The sequence below is a fragment of the Myxocyprinus asiaticus genome, chromosome 22 (genome assembly GCF_019703515.2).
Source record: "Myxocyprinus asiaticus isolate MX2 ecotype Aquarium Trade chromosome 22, UBuf_Myxa_2, whole genome shotgun sequence".
NCBI classification, from domain to species: Eukaryota; Metazoa; Chordata; class Actinopteri; order Cypriniformes; family Catostomidae; genus Myxocyprinus; species Myxocyprinus asiaticus.
The window spans coordinates 2237402-2262482 of NC_059365.1; the positions used below are offsets into that span (position 1 = coordinate 2237402).

The 25081-nt window shown below is 37.3% G+C and overlaps 1 protein-coding gene across 3 annotated transcripts in view; it reads right to left on the bottom strand.

Annotated features, from left to right (window-relative positions):
- Nucleotides 1-7659: 7659 nt before the first annotated feature.
- Nucleotides 7660-25081, bottom strand: part of fgf18a (fibroblast growth factor 18a) — a 37022-nt gene continuing 19600 nt past the window's right edge. For 2 of the 3 annotated variants that reach the window (XM_051650529.1, XM_051650530.1), the window contains exons 2-5: nt 17393-17432; nt 15341-15518; nt 12820-12926; nt 7660-11806 (exon numbers count right to left, since the gene is read on the bottom strand). In XM_051650529.1, coding sequence (XP_051506489.1) covers nt 11537-11806; nt 12820-12926; nt 15341-15518; nt 17393-17432 — 595 coding nt within the window. In that variant the 3' untranslated portion in view covers nt 7660-11536. The remainder of the gene's footprint in view (nt 11807-12819; nt 12927-15340; nt 15519-17392; nt 17433-25081) is intronic. The other variant, XM_051650531.1, reaches the window with a different exon arrangement.

Consider the following 25081-nt stretch of genomic DNA (forward strand, 5'->3'; position numbering starts at 1 on the left):
CAAATTTAAAAGCTCACCATTCACACAAATTGGTCTCATTTTTCAGAGAATCGCCCATATAAAAAAGACACCAATTATTCATAAAATTGTATGTGCTTATAATCTAAAACTAAACTTTTTTTTGTTGTCCTAACTTTGTAAACATGCAATTCTACTTCTGTTCACTCAACCTCACTATGAAAAGTCTTATTTTATTCCACTAGGTGGCAGAAAGCATTAGAAAAATGATTTTTTTTCTCCATCAAATTCCATCGCAATATACAGATCTGAAATGTAGGTGGCGCTCTAATGCATTTTAGCTCTCACAGATGTGCTCATCCATGTCATTAGAAATCTGAGATCCTCCCCTTTGCGATGATATAAAACATTTTATCATCAATAATCGAAAACATATTTTCTGATGATTTGTTTTGCATGCTTTTCCTTCTGGATGGGATATTTTGTTCTGGACACCTAAAATATAGCATTGGATTATTCAGCCAAACAAACTAACAGACAAGTAAACAATGGCTCATTTTTTAGAGAACTCCCTATGGTAAAAGCAGATATAAAGTTTTTAGCTATTTGGGGCTTACAGCAGCAGTGATCAGAGCATAAAAGAGATGTTTGTATTCAATGACTTACAGAAATCATATTTCACTCTGTGATTCTTTTGAATTGTGGTATTAGGGCAACAGTAAATTATACAGTCTCATTCCTGAGACTGAGAGCTTTCATTTGATGTATGACTTGTCCATTTATATGCTATGTGAAGGACTTTTATTTTCATATAAATATTTCTACCCCATTACCTCTATGGGGCGCTAATTTTCAACGCGAATGTTTCGAGGCCTTATTTTGTTAATTTAACTAACAGTCTGTAAATGCAGACGTGATGGTTATCTCTGAAAAGTTAAGATTTTAAGCTTTCAGATGATATCTCATATAGGCTGACCATACATCCTCTTTTTCCCGGGATTTCTAAATTTGCGAAAATGTCCGGGATTTGGCTTTAGTTGCATTATGATGTGCATCTGGTCTTGTGTGTGCGCGCATATTTGCATTGCTTTAATCCCTCTTTGTATGTCCCGCCTGCATTTCCGTCAGGCGTTTTTTTACTTTCCGCCTCTTTGAAACGTTGTGGCAATGTCGAAGAAAGGCACCGAGTTTTTTAAAAGGATGGACAAACATACTTGGGACCCAGATGTAATGTAATAGCTCTGCGCACTTCTCTGATTATTTTAGACACAGTTTGTCGGGCTAATCCAGTTGCATTCGCCATTTTTCTGAGTCTACCTTCATTGCTTAAGTAGTATAGAGTACATGCAACTTTTGTAACAACATCCACCGGTGATCTCAGTCGTGTTGTCTGGCCTTGAATATGAGGTCGTAGAAGTTCACTCAGATGATATAGAGAGTCCCTAGACATCCTAAAGTTCTCACGCCAGTCCTCGGGCACAATACTTTCATGTACAAAATGATCCCACCACGCACGGGAGCGTCCAGGTCTCACCCAAAATCTTCACTCCATGTACGGTCTGAAAACGCAACTGTCCTCGTGTTCCGCCGTTGAACAACAACTGTGAGTAAACATCCCGTCTCCTTTGAAGAAATGTAAGCTGATGTACAAACTGACATTAATCTTTAACAACGCAATCAAACTGGAGAGTAGCCAAAACAACTGCGATACAACGTCATCCACCATCTTGTTTTGGACTGAATGGGTCACATGACTGCGTCACATGACTAAAAATGCGTCACTGTTTTCAAAAGCCTCCGTTTTCACAGTCCACACTACAACGCGAAAATGGCGTTTTCAAATGTATCCACTTTGGAGTGCGTTTTCAAAAAGCTCAGTATTCGCAGACAAAAACGCCATCTCAGGGTACGTTTACACGACAACGATGTTCTAAAAACGGAAAAGTTTTCCTTTGCATTTTTGAAAAGTTTCACGTACAGATGACTACGTTGTCAAAACGATCCCCGTTCACATGGATCTGCGAAAACGACTAAAAACGCTGTATTATGCATGCCAGGCCAGTAGTTGGCGATATCACTTTGTAAAGAATCACTACTCGCCTGCGCACATAAGCATTCTTCCACAGAGAGGTGAATACAAACAATGAAGATGGCGAAAGCATCGAGCAATTTTGTCTGGATGGACGGTGAGGTTGCTTTATTACTACAATTACTTTGCTGGAGAAGCGTCAATAAACTCAAAATCTTGAGCAGCACAAACACAGTCCTGTAGTCCACCATTGTAGTTTTGAATGTCTCGCGCATTGTTTTGAAGTACTCGCGTGCATGCCTATAGACTGAACTCTCAAGATTATTCAATAAACATTTTTACCATCACTTCATCTCCTGCCTTCTTCTGTATTCCCCCTGCTGACTCTTGGGCTGGTAGGAGAGTAAGTTAACATAAGCTGTTGATGTTGACTGGTTTTGGATATCAGACAGAACTCTGATATATGGATATCTTCTGACGGAGAGAGAGGTGTTGTGTACACTGGATCTAACATGCATTTTCAGTGCCTCATGTTTTCATACTCTAAGCATATCATTGAAAACTGTACATGGCATCACATCTCTGTCTATAGGCTATATACATAAACGGTGGGTGAATGAATTGCAGGGTAAAGGTACATCAAATAAAATTAAGTAAATAAATAAATAACATTTAAAATAAACATACATTTTTCCCATCTGAATCCATACATTAATTTCAAGATTTTCAAATTGCAGGTGCTGCCTACAGTACAATGTTCATACTCCATACAAAACACTCTAAATGAATAAATTGTTGATTATTGTTATTTGCACAGACACCAGTATTCATATTGATAATTATACATCTCAAATTGATGCCTATCAATCCATCATTCTTTATATAACAAGTAATACGCGTGCGCATGACGTCATTGTTTTCACAAATTTGCATTTTTGTATGTTTACACGGAGACGATAACAGCATCGTTTTCAAAAGTTTGCGTTTTCAGGCCCCAAAACGGCGTTGGCGTGTAAACGAACAGCCAAAATGCATAAAAAGTTTTCAGTTTTTAGTTGAAAAATTTGTCGTGTAAACGGCCCCTCAGTGTGGACGGAAAGCCAAAACGGAGAGAAAAAGATGCGTTTTCAAACGAAAATGTATTAGTGTGGACAAGGCCTCAGTCACTAATCCCTTTCAAAATATGGAGGGAAAAAAAACATGCAGTGAAAGTGAATGATGATTAAGGCTAGAATTCTGTCTAACGTCTCCTTAAAGTAATAATTTCCCCAAAATTGAAAATTCTCACATCATTTACTCACACTCATGCCATCCCAGATTTGTTTTTTTTTTTTTCTTCTTCTGAACACAACATTTTTTAGAAGAATATCTCAGCTCCGTTGGTTCATAGAATGCAAGTGAATTCATAAAGGCATAAAGGAGTATTCTTTTTATTAGATACTTTCTTACTCTTTTACTTCTACTTGAGTAATTATTTTTTTAAGTAATTGTACTTTTACTTGAGTAAAGTTTTTGGCTACTCTACCCACCTCTACTTCTCAGGTACCTTCAGAGCATGTTCCCAATGACACTAACACATACCAATTTCGTAATGATATGCCAATGCATTTGTAAAATACTGCATTTTACAACTAAATTTAAAAAGGCAGATGCCCAATTTGGCCAACATAGAAACAATGCGTATTTTTTGACTCTGCATGCCACAAGGAATCTAAAGAGAGCAGTCTCATGATTTGAATCCAAACTATTCAGAAGTTTAAGCAAAATTTCCTGTAGGTGGTGCTGTGCAAAACCTGTTCGGGTGCAGGGTATAATGACTATGACATATACCAAGTCTCGTTTCAATACGCCAAAGCATTGCCAAGATATAGCTTCACAACCTCTTTGGCGTGCTCACCACTGAATTCGTTTTAGCGTTAAATGAGAACAGTTTGGTCTATCAAAACAACTTTTTCTCATGAGTGGTCCTAGATGGTACACAGCAACTTCATGCGAATGGGACATTCGGCCTAGGAGGAGTTTGAAAATGTAGAATTTTGAGTAATTCAAAATGGTAGGAAATCTAGTTGGGGAATTTGAAATCATAATATGCCTTGGTATCGACTCGGTGTGAGCCAAAGAAACGGAGGTAAAAATAATTTTGTTTCTAGGCCTTAGGTTTCAAAAGTTATTAGAAACCAAATTTCTAATAACATAAGAGCAACTTTGAGCTGTTGGTGGCGCTAGAGGGTTTGAGATAGATACCCCAAATTTGCTATGGTATATGTTCAAACTTTCCCCTTTTAATGTGCCAAATTTCATAACTTTCCTCCAAACTTTTCTATGGGCTGCCATAGACATCGTTGATGGAAGAAGAAGAAAACGTACAGATACAGTAAGTGCCTACGTACCTTCGGTGCAAAGACCCTAATAATTTAATGCAACAAACATATAATAGTGCATTGTTAGGACAGGAAAAAAATAGACTTGTCAACTTTGATAACTTTGATAAAAGGTGGTGAAAACACTAACTCTATATGTTGTTGTTTTTGCTGACATCATGCTTTCAGTCAAGCTCTTCGGTATTTTGCTGCAAATTGGTCGAATCAAGCCAAATTAGACAGATGTCAATATGGACAGGTTGCGTGACATGCCCTCATTCTTGAAAACAACAAAACTGTCTTTACTTGCAACAAGGATAAACCATAATGTGTATTGTGTCGACCACATTGTGTATTGTAGAGTGAGTAATTGACTGCCGAGAGCATGAAACCATCAAAATTCAAGAGTCAACCAAACAATCAAATTTGCATGTTGTTAGGCCTTTGCAGTTCATATGTAATGTAATGTTAATACATTTCCCTTTTTTTAGCAGATATTTGTGTACTTTTTTCTCCACTTGATGTCCAGTGCAAAATGTGTGCCCTGAAGCAAAACCACTGATCTAAACTATTACATGAGCGGGTCTGTGCACCCATCTGTTCAAGGGTGTGTTGTGTGTCATATAGAGGGTGTATAAATACGTGTGAGCCTGACCTCTTGTGTGTGTAATGTAATATGTGTGTGTGTGTTTCCTGTGGGTCGGTGGGATATGTTTCTTTCGTATAATTTCTGCAGGTCTCCGGTCACCCGTGTGTTCTCACGCACATATTTTGCATTCTTTCCCCTCCAGCATTACCATACACCTTCCTCTGGGTTTGGCTGACAAATCTTTCCACCAGAACAGTCTGTTTCTCTCTCTGAATCCTTTGCTTTTTCCCGCTGACTCAGCAGAGTGGAGACTGCTGGGATTACAGGTTGTTGGTGACAGTAGTGTTTGCATGTGTGCTCAGATTCGCTAAGTAACAGGTCCACATTTATTACTACAGCTTCAAAGATCTGCATGCATGTGTATCTTCTGGAAATAATGTCTCTGTGTGTGTGTTTTGCTTTTGATGCAGCATAAATATTTAGGAGCCCTGGAGAGAGGATAATTTACTCTTTTTTTTCTTCTTCTTCTTTTTTTTTTTTTTTTTACATTTTCGGAATACAAATTTTAGTGGTGCTCAAAGTCCCTTTCAAGGCAAGTCATTCCACTCAGTGGCCATCTTTGGAACACTCCCGGGAAGCTACAGTATTTTCTGTGAATACAAGTGGCATAAAAGCACAGCTTTGAGTTGACTCACAGGCAATGTCTGTATCTAAAAGGTGTACGTCTTTGGCTCTTTTACCTGTAAGGCGGGACTTCCTTTTCTACATCCGCCATACTGAGGGTTTCCTATTAAAGTGCTCCGTCTCAGGCTAAATATTCTCTGGTGGTGCTTACCTGTGCAGAAGTCGCTGCCATGATGCTAGGGTGTTGTGGGTGATTGCAAGGACATTGCTATCCAGTTGCTAGGGTGTTCTGGGTGGTCACTAAGGTGTTGCTAGGGCATTACAAAGATTTTCTGAGAGGTTTTTAGTATGTTGCTATGCAGTTGCTAGGTTGTTCTGGGTGGTCGACAGGGTGTTGCTATGCAGTTGTTAGGGTGTTGCTAAGGTGTTACAAAGATTTTCTGAGAAGTTTTTAGTATGTTGCTATGCAGTTGCTAGGGTGTTCTGGGTGGTTTCTAGGGTGTTGCTATGTAGTTGATTGGGTGTCGTAGGTGATTGCAAGAATATTACTATGCAGTTACTATGCAGTTGCTTTTCTGGGGGGTCACTACGGTGTTGCTAGGGCATTACAAAGATTTTCTGAGAGGTTTCTAGTATGTTGTTATGCAGTTGCTAGGGTGTTCTGGGTGGTTGCTAGAGTGTTGCGGGTGATTGCAAGAACATTGTTATGCTGTTGCTATGGTGATCTGGGGGGTCGCAAGGGTGTTGCTAGGGGTTCACAAAATTTTTTGAGAGATTGTTTTGTATGTTGCTATGCAGTTGCTAGGGTGTTCTGGGTGGTCGCTAGTGTGTTACTATGATGTTGCTAGGTTGTTGTGGGTGATTGCAAGGACATTGTTATGCTATTGCTATGGTGATCTGGGGGGGTCGCTAGGGGTTCATAAAATGTTTTGAGAGATTTTTGGTATGTTGCTATGCAGTTGCTAGGGTGTTCTGGGTGGTCGCTAGTGTGTTGCTATGATGTTGCTAGGTTGTTGTGGGTGATTGCAAAGACATTGCTATGCAGTTGTTTTGGTGTTGCGGGGGGTCGCTACGGTGTTACTAGGGGGTTACAAAGATTTTCGGAGAAGTTTTTACTATGTTGCTATGCAGTTTCTAGGATGTTGTGGGTGATTGTAAGGATGTTGCTAGGGTGTTCTGGGTGGTTGCTAGGGTGTTGCTAGGTTGTTTCAAAGGTTTGCTTTTTAGCATGTTGCCATGCAGTTGCTAAGGTGTTGTGGGTGGTTGCTAGGGTACTGCTATGCAGTTGCTAGGGAGTTGTCGGTGATTGCAAGGATATTGCTCTGCGGTTGCTAGGGTGTTCTGTATGGTTGCTAGGGTGTTGCTATGCAGTTGCTAGGGTGTTTTGGGTGATTGCAAGGACATTGCTATGCGGTTTCTATGGTGTTCATGGGGGTCGTTAGGGTGTTGCTAGGAGTTTAAAAAGATTTTCTGGGAGGTTTTTAGTATACTGCTATGCAGTTGCTAGGGTGTTGCTATGCAGTTGCTAAGATTTTGAAGGTGATTGCAAGGACATTACTATGCTGTTGCTAGGGGGGTTACAAAGATTTTCTGAGAGGTTTTTCTATGTTGCTTTGCAGTTACTAGGGTGTTGCTGTGGGTGATAGCAAGGACATTGCTATGCTGTTGCTAGGTTGTTTCAAAGGTTTGGTTTTTAGCATGTTGCCATGCAGCTGCTATGGTGTTGTGGGTGATTGCATGGACATTGCTATGCGGTTGCTAGGGTGTTTGGGTGGTCGCTAGTGTGTTACTAGGGGTGTACAAAGATTTTCTGAGAGGTTTTTAATATGTTGCTATGCAGTTGCTAAGGTGTTCTGGGTGGTCACTAAGGTATTGCTATGCAGTTGCTAGGTGTTGTGGGTGATTGCAAGGACATTGCTATTTGGTTGCTAGGGTGTTCTGGAGGGTCGTTAGGGTGTTGCTAGGGGGTTACAAAGATTTGTTAAATACTTACTGTCAGAGGTTTTCAGTACCCTGAATTATGATGAACAGTTATACCACTAATAACCTATAAAATGAGACAATGCAGTTAATAATTCAATACGGTTCTTCATTTGCTCTGTTTGATGATAATGACAACTCACACAGCATGTATATGTTTTGAAACACGGACACGTTTCTGTAGAGTTTACTGGCTTTGGAAAGATTGTTGCTTTACACAGAGATAAAATAAATAAGTGAAATTCTTTTATAGTAACAACAATGATAGTAGCAGTCAAAATAATATCACTTGGTCAGCATTAATCTTTATATATATATATATTTATATTTAGAAAAAGTTTTATGTTTTCCCTTTAATGCGCTGGTATAAGACTTTGGTTATCCGTTTAAATTCCCAGTAGCAGCATTCCACATGAAATCCAAACAGGAACGTTGCTCCTTGTGTCATTCCGTGTCAGCTCACCCAATTCCGCTCTCTTGTGAGGTCTTCCAATGTCATTGGTGACCACTTGTCTTTGGTCGTTAGTTTGTATTTGGTGCAGCTTTTGAGAAAGTATACATTCCAGTTCTTGTAAAGTCCGTCCATCCATCAATGGTCAAATGTTTTATAGGTCATGTATTATATCCCTCATGGTTGACACAACGTGAAATATGCTTTTGCAAGCACACACACATGCAAACACACTTGTACAGCATTTAATTCATTTAGCCACTCATTCATTAGCTTTAAAGTTCACTCAAAAATGAAAGTTTTGTCATTATTTACTCACCCATCATATCATTCCAAACCATATATTGTTATTATTATTTTTTTTAAATATTCTCTCTGCTCTTTTACATGCAATGACCACAACTGTTGAGCTCCAAAAAGGCACAATAAAAGTATCATTAAGTAAGTCATTTATTTTCCAATTTTCCCATTCCATGTAGTCCAAACCATTCCCATTTGTTTTTTGTTTTTTTGACTAACAACCCAAAATTTTGGTCAGTTGCTAACAAAAACTACAACATATGGCTTCAGAAGACTCTGAATATTCCACTCAAGTCATATGGACTACTTGTATGACTGCGTGAAGATTATTAAAAAAATTCCCTTTTGTGTTCCACAGAAGAAAGAAAGTCCTATGGGTTTAAAATGACATGATGGTGAGTGAATAATGTCAGAATTTTCATTTTGTCTTGTCATTTTTATTAGTATAGCGCTTTTCACAACACACATTGTTTCAAAGCAGCTTTACAGAAAATTATGCTGTAATGTCTTAAATGTCTTTTTGAGCAATTTCATTAAAAACTTAATTGAAATTGAAAATCATGCCTTAAAATTATAATTTTGTGTACACTTTCCCTTTAAGGCAGGTCTTATCAGATGGACAACTCTCATATAACAGTAGTCTTTCTCTCTATGGCAAGCCATTTTGACATTTAATCGTGCAGCATATGAATTATAGATATCTATAATTACATTTTTACTAGTTAAAATTAGGGCTGTTGATTTATTGCGTTAATCCAATGCGATTAATTATATAAAAAATAATGCGTTAAAATTTTTTTAACACAATTAATCATGTCCCCGGACCATAATTAAAGCTCGAAGTACCACCTGTTTTCTCCAGGGGGCAGTAATCAAAACTCCAGCTGTACAGGCAATGCATAGCTTATACAGAGACCAAACCACACTTATCGACAACAGACAGCACAATATGAGAACACGTTCTTGCATTTAAACACAGGTTGATGGAGCGCAAATCCAAATGTAGGGATCTCAAGATGTGTTTTTCTAAGTATTAAACTGCATTAAACTTGACACAGTGACCTAAAAACGGTATGTTTATGACACCATGAAAACCGAGCTGCTCCAAAAGCGTCCGTCTTACGCAGGTGTACATTGATGCGTCCTTAGAAAAGCCCTTATAATAAATCTATTTCGGACAGATTGACAAATTCAATTGCAAAATGGATTACTGTGAACTGCAGGCCAATGATTGGCTTATGTTCAATAATATGGAAATAAACAATACATTGGATTCTAAAGCCACTTTTTGTTTTGACTTTTTGGTAACACTTTACAATAAAGTTCCATTCGTTAACATTAATTAATGCATTAGGTGTCATGAAGAAACAATTAACAATATTTTTTTATAACATTTATTCATTTTTGTTAATGCAAGTTAATAAAAATACAATTGTTCATTGTTAGTTCATGTTAGTTCATAATGCATTAACTAATGTTAACAAACACAACTTTTAATTTTAAAAATGTATTAGTATCTGCTGAAATTAACATTAACTAAGATTAATAAATGCTGTAAAAGTGTTGTTCATTGATAGTTCATGTTAACTAATGTTAACAAATGGAACCTTATTGTAAAGTGTTACCATCTTTTTTAACGCTTTACTCGTGTGCCACAATAATGTAATGCATTTTAATTATCTGTATTCTTTTTTTTATAATATATATATTTTGCTTATAATTAAGTAAAACTATTTATAATTATTTTATCATTATATATTAAATTACTGCTATTTGAGGGGCTTTTTCAGCAAATATTTATATATGCTATTAATTGCGATTAATTGCGATTAATTCGATTAATCGCATACCATGTCATTAACTTGACTACAGTTTTTAATCGATTGACAGCCCTAGTTAAAATGCTAATTCTTGATACCAGCAAATGAATTGCAACAAGTGAAAACGCAAAACATTTTAAGTCAGTAATTACATTTGCACTAGTAAACACATTAATTCTTGATTAATGGCGTCATTACTCACGAAAACACTAATTCTTAAAATCCACAACTGAATTACAACTAGTAAAACTACGTTTTGAAATCTCCAAGTTTATTTCAACATGTTAGATTTGGTATTTCAGACATCTGGGAATGGATTTCAAAAATCAGTAAATTGGAAAGTAATTAAAGATATCTTAAATGGTTTTTATACGAGGTACATTAACATCATAGATATCTAAAATTAACATTTCCACTAGTGAAAACCAAATTACAGATACCAAAAATGAAAATATTTACTAATGGACATTTAGGAATGGACATTTGCACTTGTAACAATGTTATTATTCTTATCAAATATTCATTTGTACTAGTATGAACTACATAGATTATATGAGTTTGGAATTTTAACTAGTAAGAACTTAATTAAAGATATCTGTAATTGCATTTTGAGCAGAAGGGAATTACAGATCATTGTGAAAGTTTTCTAGTGAAAATGCATTTACAGATATAAAAAATTATGGCTTAATAAAGAATGGGTATTTCCATGAGTAATGATGTCATGTCATATTTTATATCAAGAATTAACAGTTTACTAGATCAAATGTAATTTCTGATGTCAAGAATTAGCATTTTAGATAGTGAAAATTGAATTAATTCATATCCTGAACGTGATTAAATCTCAAAAGGGCTTGCGATATTCTCTAATCTCTCTCTCTTTCTGATTCCAATCTGAGTCCATATTCTTCTCCAGTTCAAGGATATCTGTTCCACTCCCTTAAGCGGGATCACGTCCAAGCTTGGAAGTCTTGTCTTGGGAAAATTGTAACACGATCAGCGTCTACAGGCCAATGTGGTTGTGTTTTGTATAGAGTGCTGGGAGGATCATTTCTCCATTATGGGATTGTGGGCCGTTAGCGGGATAAACAGCCTAATGGTTCGTCCGCCCGTAGAGACCTTTCCGTTGTGTTTGCTTTGGTTCGACTTCTCAGTGTCTGAAGTAAGCTGTCGTAAACCACAGTTCTGGTGTGAATTAGCTAGTGTTTATCAGTAGGGTTGTACGACGTCCAACCCAGTGAAATATGGAGTGGCGCCCTTAGATTAGCATTTAGCACTGTCTGTTCAAATAAGGCGCGACTGTCCTACCTCAAATCCTGCTTTGCATGAGCAGTGTCATTTTCACTGGACTGTCCGGTAGGACTGTCTTAGTTTATTTCCAGTTCTCATGTAAGCGTGGTCTCACAGCGAGACAGTGGAGTTTTAGCATTAGCGTGGTCGTGCTGCACGGACTTTCTTGCTCCTCTTGCTAACGGTGGTGAAGCGGAACGGCGTTAAGTCCGGCTGCTCTCCGGGAGGAAAACGCTTCATGAAGTGGACGTCCTGCTGGTTTGGTAGCGTCTGCGGACCACGGCGAGGGCGCCCTCTTTTGGTGAAGCCCACGTACCACCCCGTGTAGCGTGCTGACATGAGCGCTGTGTAATTGTTTTCCAAAACCTTTTCCACGAAGACGCAATCCGCGCTACGATTACTGACCTTCTGGTGAGACAAAACATGTCCATATACAAATATGAAGACAAAGACAAGCACAAACACACATAAACAACAACAACAAAAAAAGGGTTTACATGTGTTAGTTTGCCTATAAGCGTAATATGATGAAACTGATTAAAGACCCCATGAAATAAAAAATGGACTTTTGTGACATCTAGTTCTTATGTGTTAGCTTTGAGGCTAATTTATTCGCTTATGTACTCCTAAATGTTGAAAAAATTATGTTTAAGCAGATACATGGACTTGAAATTTTTTAATAGAGATTTTCGATTTATGAGTAAAAATTATGGAAGGCCAAATTAATCAAAATTAAATCATTAAATAAATATTTAAATTAGGGGTGTTGATTTAACGCATTAATTCAGTGCAATTAATTATATAAAAAATTATGTGTTAAAAAATGTACACAATTAATCATGTCCCCAGATCGTAATAAGGATCGTTATCTTTCTAATTAAATGATTTATAGGTTTTTTTTAATGGTTTCATTGTGTATTTGATTTTTTTATTTTTATATTTAAGTACATACTTAACGATTTGGTAACACTTTGCAACAAGGTTCCATTTGTTTACATTAGTTAACAACATTAGTTAACATGAACTAACAATGAACAATACTTTTATATAATTTATTAATCTTGGTTAATGTTAATTTCAACATATAAGTAAATTAAAAGTTGTATATGTTAACATTAGTTAATGCACTATGAACTAAAAATGAACAACTGCATTTTTATTAACTAGCATTAACAAAGATAAACAAATGCCATAGAAAATACATTGTTCATGCTTGTTCAAAGCGAATTATTTTCCAGGTTTAAGGACTTGAAACTTAAAGTTCTAATGGCTATTTAAAAAAAAAAAAGGATGAGTGTTATAAAATGTCCTGCCACAGCTTTCTGTTTCAATAGGAACTACATCAACACTGGAAAGAAAACTGCATTTCATGGGGTCTTTAAAAAAAACAAAGCAGAGGGAGTTAGCGGTAAATGGTTCACCTTGCCTACGAGCTTCCCCCTGCGGTTCATGCACAGGTAAAAATTGGTTTCCTTCCCTCTGATTCGCACCTGGCTACCGAAGGTGTCTGCTTCCACAACGAGCTGGGCTTGTGAAGAGACAGACAGAGAGACAGACAGACAGATGTTACTAAAGAACAACAACATACAGGTCTGCTGCAGTATAATAGTGAGCTCTGGTTTTGCAGTGACGTTGAAAATTAAAGAAAAAGTCAGTTTATAATTGGATGCAGTGGTTCTGTTGCACCAGCTGGTTTGACTGCACTATCGAGAAAGAGAGAAAGAGAGGGGATAATACAATGATTTTTACATTTAAATCTAAAGCTAAAAATCTTAAAGGCAGTTCAACAAAAACTATCATGATAACATTACAATTTAAATGTCATTTTTTTGCATTACAGTCATGAAATTAATTATGTTAATGAGAATATGATATATGATATTTTTAATATTTTTATTTATTTTTAATTTACTCCCCAATCTGGAATGCCCAATTCCCAATGCGCTCTAAGTCCTCGTGGTGGCGTAGTGACTCAATCCGGGTGGCGGAGGACGAATCTCAGTTGCTTCCGCGTCTGAGACCGTCAATCCGCACATCTTATCACGTGACTTGTTGAGCACGTTACCGCGGAGACATAGTGCATGTGGAGGCTTCACGCTATTCTCTGCAGCATCCACACACAACTCATCACACGCCCCACCGAGAGCGAGAACCACAATATAACGACCACGAGGAGGTTACCCCATGTGACTCTACCCTCCCTGGCAACCGGGCCAATTTGGTTGCTTAGGAGACCCGACTGGAGTCACTCAGCACGCCCTGGATTCGAACTCGTAACTCCAGGTGTGGTAGTCAGCGTCAGTACTCGCTGAGATACCCAGGCCCCCATTTCAGTCTATTTTTAAGATTTCAAATTTCATAAAATTCCATCAAATTTAATTTATAAGCTACCATGATAACATTACAATTTAAATGTCATTTTTTCGCAATACAGTAATAAAAAATAAGATTTTTTTTCGTTATGTTAATGATAATTTGACGATAAATATTAAAAAATATTTAAGTCTATTTTGAAGATTTACACATTTAAAATTTCAGAAAATTCCATCAAGTTTAATTGTGTAATATTACTAAATTTAATTAATAAAACTTATTAATATATATTTACATTTTATTTGATTAAAGATTATTCAATTCAATTTGATGGAATTTTGTTATGAATTTTAATAACTATTTTTGGAGTGTAATTGTCATGAAAATTGTTACAACGTAAGAAATCTTAATCGTGATAAAAATTTGCTTTTTTCAATTTTGTTTTTGTGGGATTCACCAAACAAACTCATGTCTATATTCACTGTCTGCCTATGTTCGGAATGTATTACTAGCTAATGCGTATTGTGTAGTATATACTGTACACTGATTTTTTTAAGCAATACAACTATTGCCCCACTATAGAGTAGTAATTAAAATATCAATTACAATATCAAGGGAAATAATTGACAATTGTGATTTTGTGTCATAATCGTGCAGCCCTACATTGCAAAAGTATTGTGCATTATTGTCACTACAGTTTAACATTAAAAACTGAGCTATTCAGTGTCAGCTTCCACTAAGGTAAATCAGTGTGTACATGTGTACGTGTGTGTGTGTGTTTCAGGATATGGCAGTTACATTTCTTAAATGGTTCTCTGTGACCTTTATAGCGTAGGGGTCACCAGAGATCAATAACCTCTTTGTCCTTGTTCAGTCTTTCCAGATACAAGCATCCCTCGCTCGCTGTGTAAATACATTTATCCCCCCTCGCTATCTTTCTCTTTTCCCTTTATTTCCTGATGTGAAGGGTCAGTCACGAAAACCTCAAGCTAATGGAAGCTTTCCAATGACATTTTCACTAGAAAGACAGAAAGAATGTCTGAATGAAAGAGGTCCATCGTGAGATTCGAGAGCAGATATCAGCTTTCAACTTCCACAACCATTGATTGGGTTGTTCTAAAACACATCCGAGACCATTCAGAGGAGGAAAGGGGGAGGATCGATGGATGGAGAGATGAGTAAAATGAGGATAGAGGTCGACCGATATGGGTTTTTCAATGGCCAATACCAATATTTAGAGATCAAGGTGGCTGATTGCTGATACAGTGACAATATATCCAGGAGATCAGGGCTAGTTGTCACTTTTTACTCCAGCGAATAGGCTATTTCCTTGGTCAATTTCTAGTTTAGATATTTTTTACCATAAAATAAGACAACAACACAGGAATTTACAGCACGGAGAAAATAGCTCAACCTTTTGGTTAAAATCTACCTTCATTATATAGTTGCTAGTTTCTGTCTCTTATTTTTTCAGATGTCTCTCTGTGTGTAAATCACTGTATCAGCAGTAGCCGAGGTCTCTGCCTCCCACTTTTCCTGTTTCCTGCAAGTGTGTATTTGTGGGTGGTCTTTCTCATGTGTGCTTGAGAACTGGGAAGAGTGAGACACATAATGTGTGTGTGTTGTTACCATATTTGTCTCCGTCTTCTCCACGAGCGCTGATTTTGCGTCCGAGCACCTGGACGTGTTTTCCACTCGTGCGGCTATAAAGCTGGTACACGCGATGATGTCGTCGACTCATGGCGTCTCGTGCACGCGTCTGATTCTCCACATGCACGCTGAAATTCACCCCATCCACACCAAACACCTGCAGGCAACAGACCACACACATCTTAACGGCCCACGGCGTCTTATTCAGTCTCTCCAATGGGATTTTTCTGAAGTTAACTCATTGTAAAAACACTCTGAAGACACCGCTTAGAAAAAAGTAAAATGGTATCACCATAGTCAGACTTTTGACTATCAGACTAAAGTCTGGTCCACATTGCAACTTATTCTGCCCAAAGAACCGCCCACTGAGACAGTGTGATGGACATGTAAACGATCAATCACAGCTTGTTTTGTTTTTATGTGCCATTTAGTGGTATCATGCACTGAAAAAAAGAAAAGAGTTTTTTGAGAAGTAAATATAGCGTAAAATATTAAGTACTTTCTACATTGAATACGTTTAAGCGTGAATAAATAAATGTTGTGATTAAAAAAAAAGACCTGTTGGTTGTTACCGTTTTTGTGTTTTGTGCACCAAGTGTTGAGGTCTGTATAATTATTCTATTCCCTGTAATGCAAGGTGATGTTCTCTAATAGATGTAAAATGTTGAAGTATATTGAAGTACCACCTACATTATATTTGTAAGTAAAAGTGACTGTGCGACCCCTCGTCCACATGCGTGGACATTGTATTTTGGCTTCGCTATGTGCAACGCATAATTAACCGACTGATCTCAGTTCAGTACACTCTGTGCTGTCAGTAAAGGGTTAAACTTTTGACGCATGGAGTCATGTGACCAAACAACATGAGGCTGATCACAGCAGAGTTTTATCTTTGGGAGAAACGCCAACAAAACTACATCTGGTAAGAAATCTCATTAAGTTTTTACATTGAAACCTGTTTGAGTCAAAAGATTAGAGACTCTAGTTTCATCCGATATGCCATTTTTAACATTTGAGCGATTTATCGTGAATCAGCACGCTGTTAAACACAGTGACCACATATGTGGACTATAGGCTCAGATTCAGTTAAAATATCCTATATTCACTGTCTGTGCATTATCACATTGAGAATTAAAGGATGCATCCAAAAACTGGAAAATTTTGTTTTCAGAGGCTTTATATGGAGTTAGGATGAAAATAAGGTGCATTTCAAACTGTTCTGAGACCAGTGCAGACAGACAGCACACTGGAGGTTAAGTCATTCACTCAATAGGGAGCAAGGGAGCAGATAAGTGCATTCACTCCTAACATCCTATTTAAAGTTCAGTTTCAGGCTGCAGATGATGTTTGGATCACTCAACATGTTTGACAGACATGAGACAATGATAATCAGTACATAGATTCAGAATTTATTATGTATCATTTTATTTTAACATGGTTGGCAGTGATTGGATGATGCTGGACATTACTTTGAATTATGAATTAATTATGCAAATTTCTGATGTAATGTCTGTAACGTCTCAACATGAATAATCAACACTACTGGAAACATCATAAACAATTTTTGACTTTCTATAGTTTGGTATTTTTTAAAATTTCACAACTTAGTCCCGCTGTCCAAATACCATGATTTTCTTTGAAGTACCATATAAATGCAATGGTATATATCAAAGTGTCATGGTATTACCATCTGATACCTTCATTGTGTTACAACCACAGTATATTTTTTTTTAGTTCATCAACATTTTATTTTGAAACAACCATGTGATCTATTCAGAAACCTATAACCAACACTGAATGCCACTTGCTAAATGTGTTTTTGAAGTGGATTGTGGAGGACTGCACAGACTTTAAGGAGGCTTTTTGACAGGGACGTAGATAAATTATCCCAATGGATATGCTTCTTTTTCAAATCTATTGTTATTTGCTATTATCGCTTAAACCTTTAATCCATTAATGTTAACTGGCATTAAATTACAGCCCCATAAAGGTGAACGTGCTCTTTATATTCAAACATGCAGGTTAACTCACCTGTAGCGGATTACACATGACCAGCATTATCTGGATATACCTGAGGAGCCAAAGAGAGAGAGCAAACAGGGTCAGGTGAGTGTTGCCATGGTAACAAAAACAAATCCACCCTGTATCACAAAGCCCTGCTGACAGATGAGGTCTACAGGGAATGGAAAGTTATAATTAACATCTAAAGAGCTCGACTCATCCTCCGGTTTGAGTACTATATTATAAGTCAGGGATAATAAACAGTCAGTCGGTCTTTATCATAAAATACAGGGTGATCAACATGTCAATTTTACGATACTGTCCAGCTGAAATTTTGGTTTTCATGTCAACACTAGAAGACACTATGTTGCTGTGGAACAAGATGCATTGTGAAAATCACTGTAAAAATATTTCATGGCTACTTAGCAATTAAATAAATAAATGGACATGAATCTAGAACAGCTATGTAGGAAATTAGTTGCCTGGAACAACGGTCAATTATACAAAAACATTTGACCATAGAATGCCACAAATGATCAATCAAGTATTCCAGAGAGCTGTGCAATAGTGCTTAAACAAAAGACTGTTAGAAAAACACAAAAAGTGAAAGGTACAAGATTGTGTACTTAACGTCTTTAATGAGGGAATAAACTACAATCCCATGAAGCACTGTGAATGACGTAATCGAATTAAAAATGATACTAAAAAATATTCAGATATGTACAAATATACAAATAGTTTGAGAGTGTAGGGACAGAAACTCGATTGCGTTATTCAAAGTGCGTCATGGGAGTGGGCGGTTGCTACAGAGCTCTTTTGGTGCACATTGATTGGTAGGTCGTTCTCTTTAGGATCATGGGTAGTGTAGTTCGTTTGAAATTCGTGTAGTTTGAAATAACACGGACTGATGGTTTCAACAAAAGCATGTACCATCGATTCACAACCTCTCTGAAATTCTCCGAGCTCACAGTCTGTCTTGAAAGGCTTTTAAGTTATCGTTAAATATCCGTTCCCCTTTGGAAAAAAATGAATGGGAAAAATACTTCCGGAACCAAAATGTTGCACTCTGTACCTTAATATACACATTATATGCAATGTAGTGAGGTCATGTGACAACAATATAGCATACTATTGTCGACCCTGAACAGAAGCTGAATCGTTTATTTTTCTTGTAAGCTGTTTTCTCCTCTTGGTCGTCCATCTTTAATCTCCACATGTTGTTGGAAAAGGAAAACCCTGACATTTGAAGCATAACTAACATTTTCATGGAAACTTGGAAGCCCACAGGTGTGAGTAAGATTTTAAGCATGTAACAGTGAGAGGATGAGGACAGCTCGGCACATTAAAGTTTCTGGCAGAGGACTGTGACGTTTATATCGAACAGGCCTGCTGGACGGATCAGTGCGTCTGCTCAGCGTAACTCAGTGTGAAAAGTCTGACGTTATTATGACAGCCACAGAGATCACAGGTCCCAGTGGAACCAACACCTTTTACAAACCAAAACTACAGAACGGAATGATTTTTGTTCAAATAAATGTAAATAAATGTTCTGTTTTTTTTTGAGCCAGTCAGCTGAGCCAAAAATGCCATGTGAATAATAACTCTAGAGCCGCAGAAAAATTCTTGCCACCTTCAAATGCATCTGGTAAGCTCCTACGTCCTAGCATGTCAGTCAAGATCAGAGAGCCAATCATAACAGTGGGTGTGTACTGTCAAGTCTTAAAGGGGAAACAGCACCAAAACCAAGCATTTCTGACAGAAGGACAGAATGAGGGTGGAAAATGATCATGTTTTACAAATATTTTACTGTTTTTTTTTTTTTTTTATGCAAAACACTTTACTAATATAACAAGTGAACCTCAAGGGAAATATTAAAATAATAAAAAAGGAATGTCATGACCCTTTTTGAAGCTCTGAAATTGAAATAATTTAGCAAAATCATTGCTTTCCATCATCTTTCATGAGGCCACGCTCCTTCCAACATCACAACTCAGCAACATCAATAATTCAGAGTTTCCTAATAGTTATTACAACTTCACTTGGTCATTCATGTGCTTGGATCACATAATTACAATACTACCGACTCCACTTGAAGGCTGCATATGTTGTGACAGTGCTGACTGACTGATGGCACCACAAGAACGCACACAGTCAAAAACCTTCACTAGCAAATAACACTTTTAAGAACCCTCCAAAAAAAACAATCACTGGCAAAACATGTACTATAAGATAATGAAATATCTGCGATTTATATGTTGCTTGCAAAACAATTATTTAGTCAGAATACACGGCTACTTTCGAATGGCCATCAGTGGAGAATGATGCTTTTTTGCCTCCATAATGGTGTAGTTCTGCCACCTACCAGCAGGGGTTAAGTGGACCATGCTAATAAGCCGAACCCTGATCGCTTGTTTATGGCTAGCATCTCTCAAAGGCTATTTATAAGTTAAAGAAAACTAGTTTGACCACTGTAAACAAACATCTTAAGTAGCTAACGCTAAAAACAGATACAGTGGAAATCTGGTGCTAACATGCTATTCACTTGGCTGTTTTAGAAAGAAACTCTTTGTTTTTGCAAGTTTGCCTCCCACACAAATGAGTAAATGCAATAATTATAGTGTCCACATGGCTACTGAGGGAATATTTCCGTTTATTGAGCTTATAATGAACAGGCGAAGGGAGATCTGTGTCACAGGCTAGTTTTTGCCAGCAGTAATGTCCACTTCGCCAAGCTAACTGTTTATAATTAATCAAATACAGTGCTGGACAGCATCTGAAGCTTTGCCCATGGACATGAACACAGAATGAAGGAAAATACAGTCCTGAGAGTCCCAAATTGTGCAATGCCTATTAGTATATAGTAAGTATATAAAAGGCACTAAAGATATTGGTACTGTAGGTTGATAGATCTCTTTATTGCTCAAATGTTGCTCTTGTATAGCTCAGGAGACTTAATTGAGTTCCCAGTTACATTTTGAAAATTTAAAATGAATGTGTATACAGTACATGCAGAAAGTATAAAGACCCCAACATTTTTTCACATTTTATACCCCATAATAACAAAGCAAAAACCAGATTTTTGATAACTTTGCAAATGTATTAAAAATAAAAAACTGAAATATCACATTGACATAAGTATTCAGACCCTTTGCTATGACACTTGAAATTTAGCTCAGGTGCATCCCATTTCTCTGGATCATCTTTGAGATGTTTCTACACTTTGATTGGAGTCCACCTGTGGCAAATTCAATTGATTGGACATAATTTGGAAAGGCACACAACTCTCTATATAAGGTCTCACAGCTGAAAATGCATATCAGAGCAAAAACCAAGCCATGTGGTCAAAGGAACTGCCTGCAGTGCTCAGAGACAAGATTGTATCGAGGCACAGATCTGGGGAAGGCTACAACATTTTTTTGGCTGCATTGAAGGTTCCCAAGAACACAGTGGCCTCCATAATTCTTAAATGGAAGAAGTTTGGAAAAAACAGGATTTGGTAAGAGAGGTGACCAAGAACCCAATGGTCACTCTGGTTGAGCTCCAGAGATCATGTGTGGAGATGGGTGAAACTTGCAGAAGGGCAACCATCACTGCAACACTCCAGCGATCTGGGCTTTATGGCAGAATGTCCAGACGGAAGCCTCTCCTCAGTGCAAGACACATAAAGAAGCAAACAAGACTCTCTGGTCTGATGAAACGAAGATTGAACTGTTCGGCCTCAATTCCAAGCATCATGTCTGGAGGAATCCAGGCACCGCTCATCACCTGCGCAATAGCATCCTAACGGTGAAGCATGGTCAAAGCTGCCAAAGGTGCTTCAACTAAGTACTGAGTCACGGGTCGGAATACTTATGTCAATGCGATATTTCAGTTTTTTCTTTTTAATACATTTGCAAAGTTATCAAAAATCTGTTTTTTGCTTTGTCATTATGGGGTATAGAGTGTAGATTGATGTGAAAAAAGAAATAAATTAAAGTATTTTAGCTGAAGGCTGCAACATAACAAAATGTGAAAAAATGAAGGGGTCTGAAAACTTTATGAATGCACTGTAGCTCAGACCATTTGGAAATGTTTGAGTTCATATTGAGATGTCTGATTGCGGACTTTGGTTTTGAGTTGCCTGACATGTCAGCATCTGGCTCAGCTAATGACGTCAGTTTTGGGCAGGACTTCCTGTTTGACTAAACAATGGAAGATTGTTCAGTGGTTCTTGTGACATGACTTTTGGTTACGAGATGCGCAAGAACAAATGAAATTTTATATTATTGATGTGTCGCCATATTTGATTTGAGTTGATCAATCATTTATTTAATAGTTAATAACAACTCACCCCTGGAGTCACGAGTTCGAATCCAGGGCATGCTGAGTGACTCCAACCAGGTCTCCTAAGCAACCAAATTGGCCCGATTGCTAGGGAGGGTAGAGTCACATGGGGTAACCTCCTCGTGGTCGCGATTAGTAGTTCTCGCTCTCAATGGGGCATGTGGTAAATTATGCGTGGATCGCGGAGAGTAGCATGAGCCTCCACATGCTGTGAGTCTCCGCGGTGTCATACACAACAAGCCACGTGATAAGATGCGCGGATTGACGGTCTCAGATGCGGAGGTAACTGAGACTTGTCCTCCGCCACCCGGATTGAGGTGAGTAACCACGCCACCATGAGGACCTACTAAGTAGTGGGAATTGGGCATTCCAAATTGGGGAGAAAAGGGGATAAAAAAAAGAAATAGTTAATAACGACTTATATTGTCTTAAAGTGAGTGTATGCCTTCAGAAGACTCGGAAAATGATGCATGGACTTCTTTTATGACAATTGGTGCTTTTAAGCATTCAAGTGAGGCACTATCCAATACTATTTTATGGAAATCATGGAAAATATATCCAAGAAAGAAAGTAATGAGTAAATAATTGCAACATTTTCATTTTTGAGTATACTATCTCTTTAAACTCTCTGTTTTTCTCCATGTCTCGTCTCTCCCTACTGGATATCCTCCTCATACTCTTGGCAAGCATTACATGAAAACAGTGAATCAGATATGGCTCTCTCTCGCTGGGTGGTGTGGGTGTGGTCAGTGTGATGTCACTCATTCTGAGGGCGAGGGTGGGAACAGACAGAGAGCAAAAAATGCAAAACACATCACTTCCTCCTTATCGTCTCGCCAATGACCCCTCGACCTTCCCATGACTGAATGTCTGAGATCACGAGACTGTGTGTGTGTTTACAGGTTTTGCTATACTTGTGAGGCCCAAAATGTTCTCACTAGTTAAAATTGTCCAGAAAAATATAGTGAAATGTGTCGAACAGCAATTTCAAATACCTGTATATCGGCCAAATCATGTTTTGTCCATGTTAATCCGAGATTTTATCCTAATCAACGGCAACAAGTGGCCAGGGGTGGAAAGAATACTGAAAAATAATACTCAAGTAAAAGTACTGTTACTTCTTAAAAAATGTAGTTTGAGTAAAAGTACCTGTCCTAAAAACTACTCAAGTAAGGAGTAAAAGAGTAGCTATTGAGTATTGAGTATTGAGTACTGAGTTGCGAAAGCGATGCCCCTTTATAATAAAAACTCGATGCTGCAATTTAAAAATGTAGCACAAATGTTTACCAGAAAGAATTAAAAATATAGGTATTTTATAGGTGTTTGTGATTGACAACTTTTAAAATACATCACTTGATATTTAAACACTACATAATCTGATGATACTGTAAACACTACATGAATCTGATTAAAAAATAAAAATAAAAGGGTGACATTACGACATCGTAATGTATGAAACAATTACATTAAAATCAGTTTATGTGTAGGGTCTAAATTTCCCTTAATGCAGACAGAGAGAGTTATTGTTGCACATAAAACATGTTCAGAACAATGCAAGGAATGCAAAAAAAAATAAAATAAAAAACACTAAAAAAAGCAGGGTCACTTGGCGTGTCATGTCCCGCACAATAGAGGGGGTAGAGCAAGGGTGGGACAAGTTGTTTGGTACAGGGGCCACATCGGGCTTTAAAGGAATAATTCACACAAAAATGAAAATTCTCTCATCATTTATTCACCCTTATGCCATCCCGGATGTGTATGAGTTTCTTTCTTCAGCAGAACACAAATTAAGATTTTTAGAAGAATATCTCAGCTCTTTTGGTCCATACAATGCAAGTGAATGGGTGCCAACATTAAAGTAGCCTAATCCATGTGACTCCAGTGGTTAAATCCATGTCTTCAGAAGAGATATGATAGGTTGGGTAAGAAACAGATCAATATTTAAGTCAATTTTTACTATAAATTATCCTCCCTGCTCAGTCAATCTCCACTTTAACTTTCACTTCTACTTTTGTTTTTGGTGATTCACATTTTTCATGCATATTGCCGTCTACTGGGCAGGGAGAAGAATTTCTAGCAAAACTTGACTTAAATATTGATCTGTTTCTCACCCACACCTATCATATCACTTCTGAAGACATGGATTTAACCACTGGAGTCATATGGATTACTTTTGTGCTGCCGTTATGTGCTTTTTGGAGCGTCAACTTTTTGGCACCCATTGACTTGTATTGTATGGACCTACAGATATGAAATATTCTTCTGAAAACCTTAATTTGTGTTCTGCTGAAGATAGAAAGTCATCCACATCTGGGATGGCATGAGGGTGAGTAAATGATAAGAGCATTTTCAGTTTTGTGTGAACTGTTTCTTTAAGTAGCACATGGGGGGGCCATATTGTCCTCCTTTTGAGATACAATGTTCCACATTTATTTAGTTCTTGTATCTTTTAAGCCCAGAAATAGTTGTGTTCTCATTCCAATGCATGATGCACAATTTTCTGAAGTTTGTGACTGAATGTTCTGCCTGAAATATTGCTCTACAAAGGTTGATACTTTTCTATCAGGCATTAGAAAAAACTTGATAAAGGCTAAATATAATTATAAATTATTTTATCATCTCTACTTTCCTGGTAATTTATTATACAAATTAACACACTCTCTACATCAGGGGTCGGTATTATTAAAAAAACTAACAATATTATTAAAAAATATTATTATAAAAAATGTCAGTGTTTTATTCTATTACATTAATACTTTTAAAGCTACTTTAAAATGTATGTAATTTGTTACTTTACACCCCTGCAAGCGGCACAGCATTTTTTAAAAACGCTTGGTTTCTGTTTCTATGGCGTCACACTGAGTAGCCCTGCACACAGTAAAATATCATTAGTCCGAAATCCTGTATATTCAACATCAGATGTGTTCTGGCTGTGACATGTGCAACATTTTCTCATTTAGTGTGGACATATTTTTTGTCTTGTCTGGTTAGGACACAAAGATACATTGCAAAAAATAAATAAAAAATTCTTACATTCTTTCAATAATTTTGACACCTCTCATTTATTAAAAATAATATTTATTAAAAAAAACTGCGGTTACAGTAAGGCACTTGCAATGGAAGTGAATGGAGCTAGTCTGTAAACAGTAAAATACTCACTGTTTCAAGAGTATAGCCACAAGACGTAAACAATATTCATGTTAACATGATTTTAGTGTGATAAAATAATTTACTAAACTTATCTGTGTAAAGTTTTATCCAATATTACAATATTGTTGCCATGACAACAGAAACCCGTTATCCCGGTATTGGATATAAATTTACACAGATAAGGTTAATAAAAGGGTTTATCACACTAAAATCATGCCAACATGTATAATGTTTACATTTTATAGC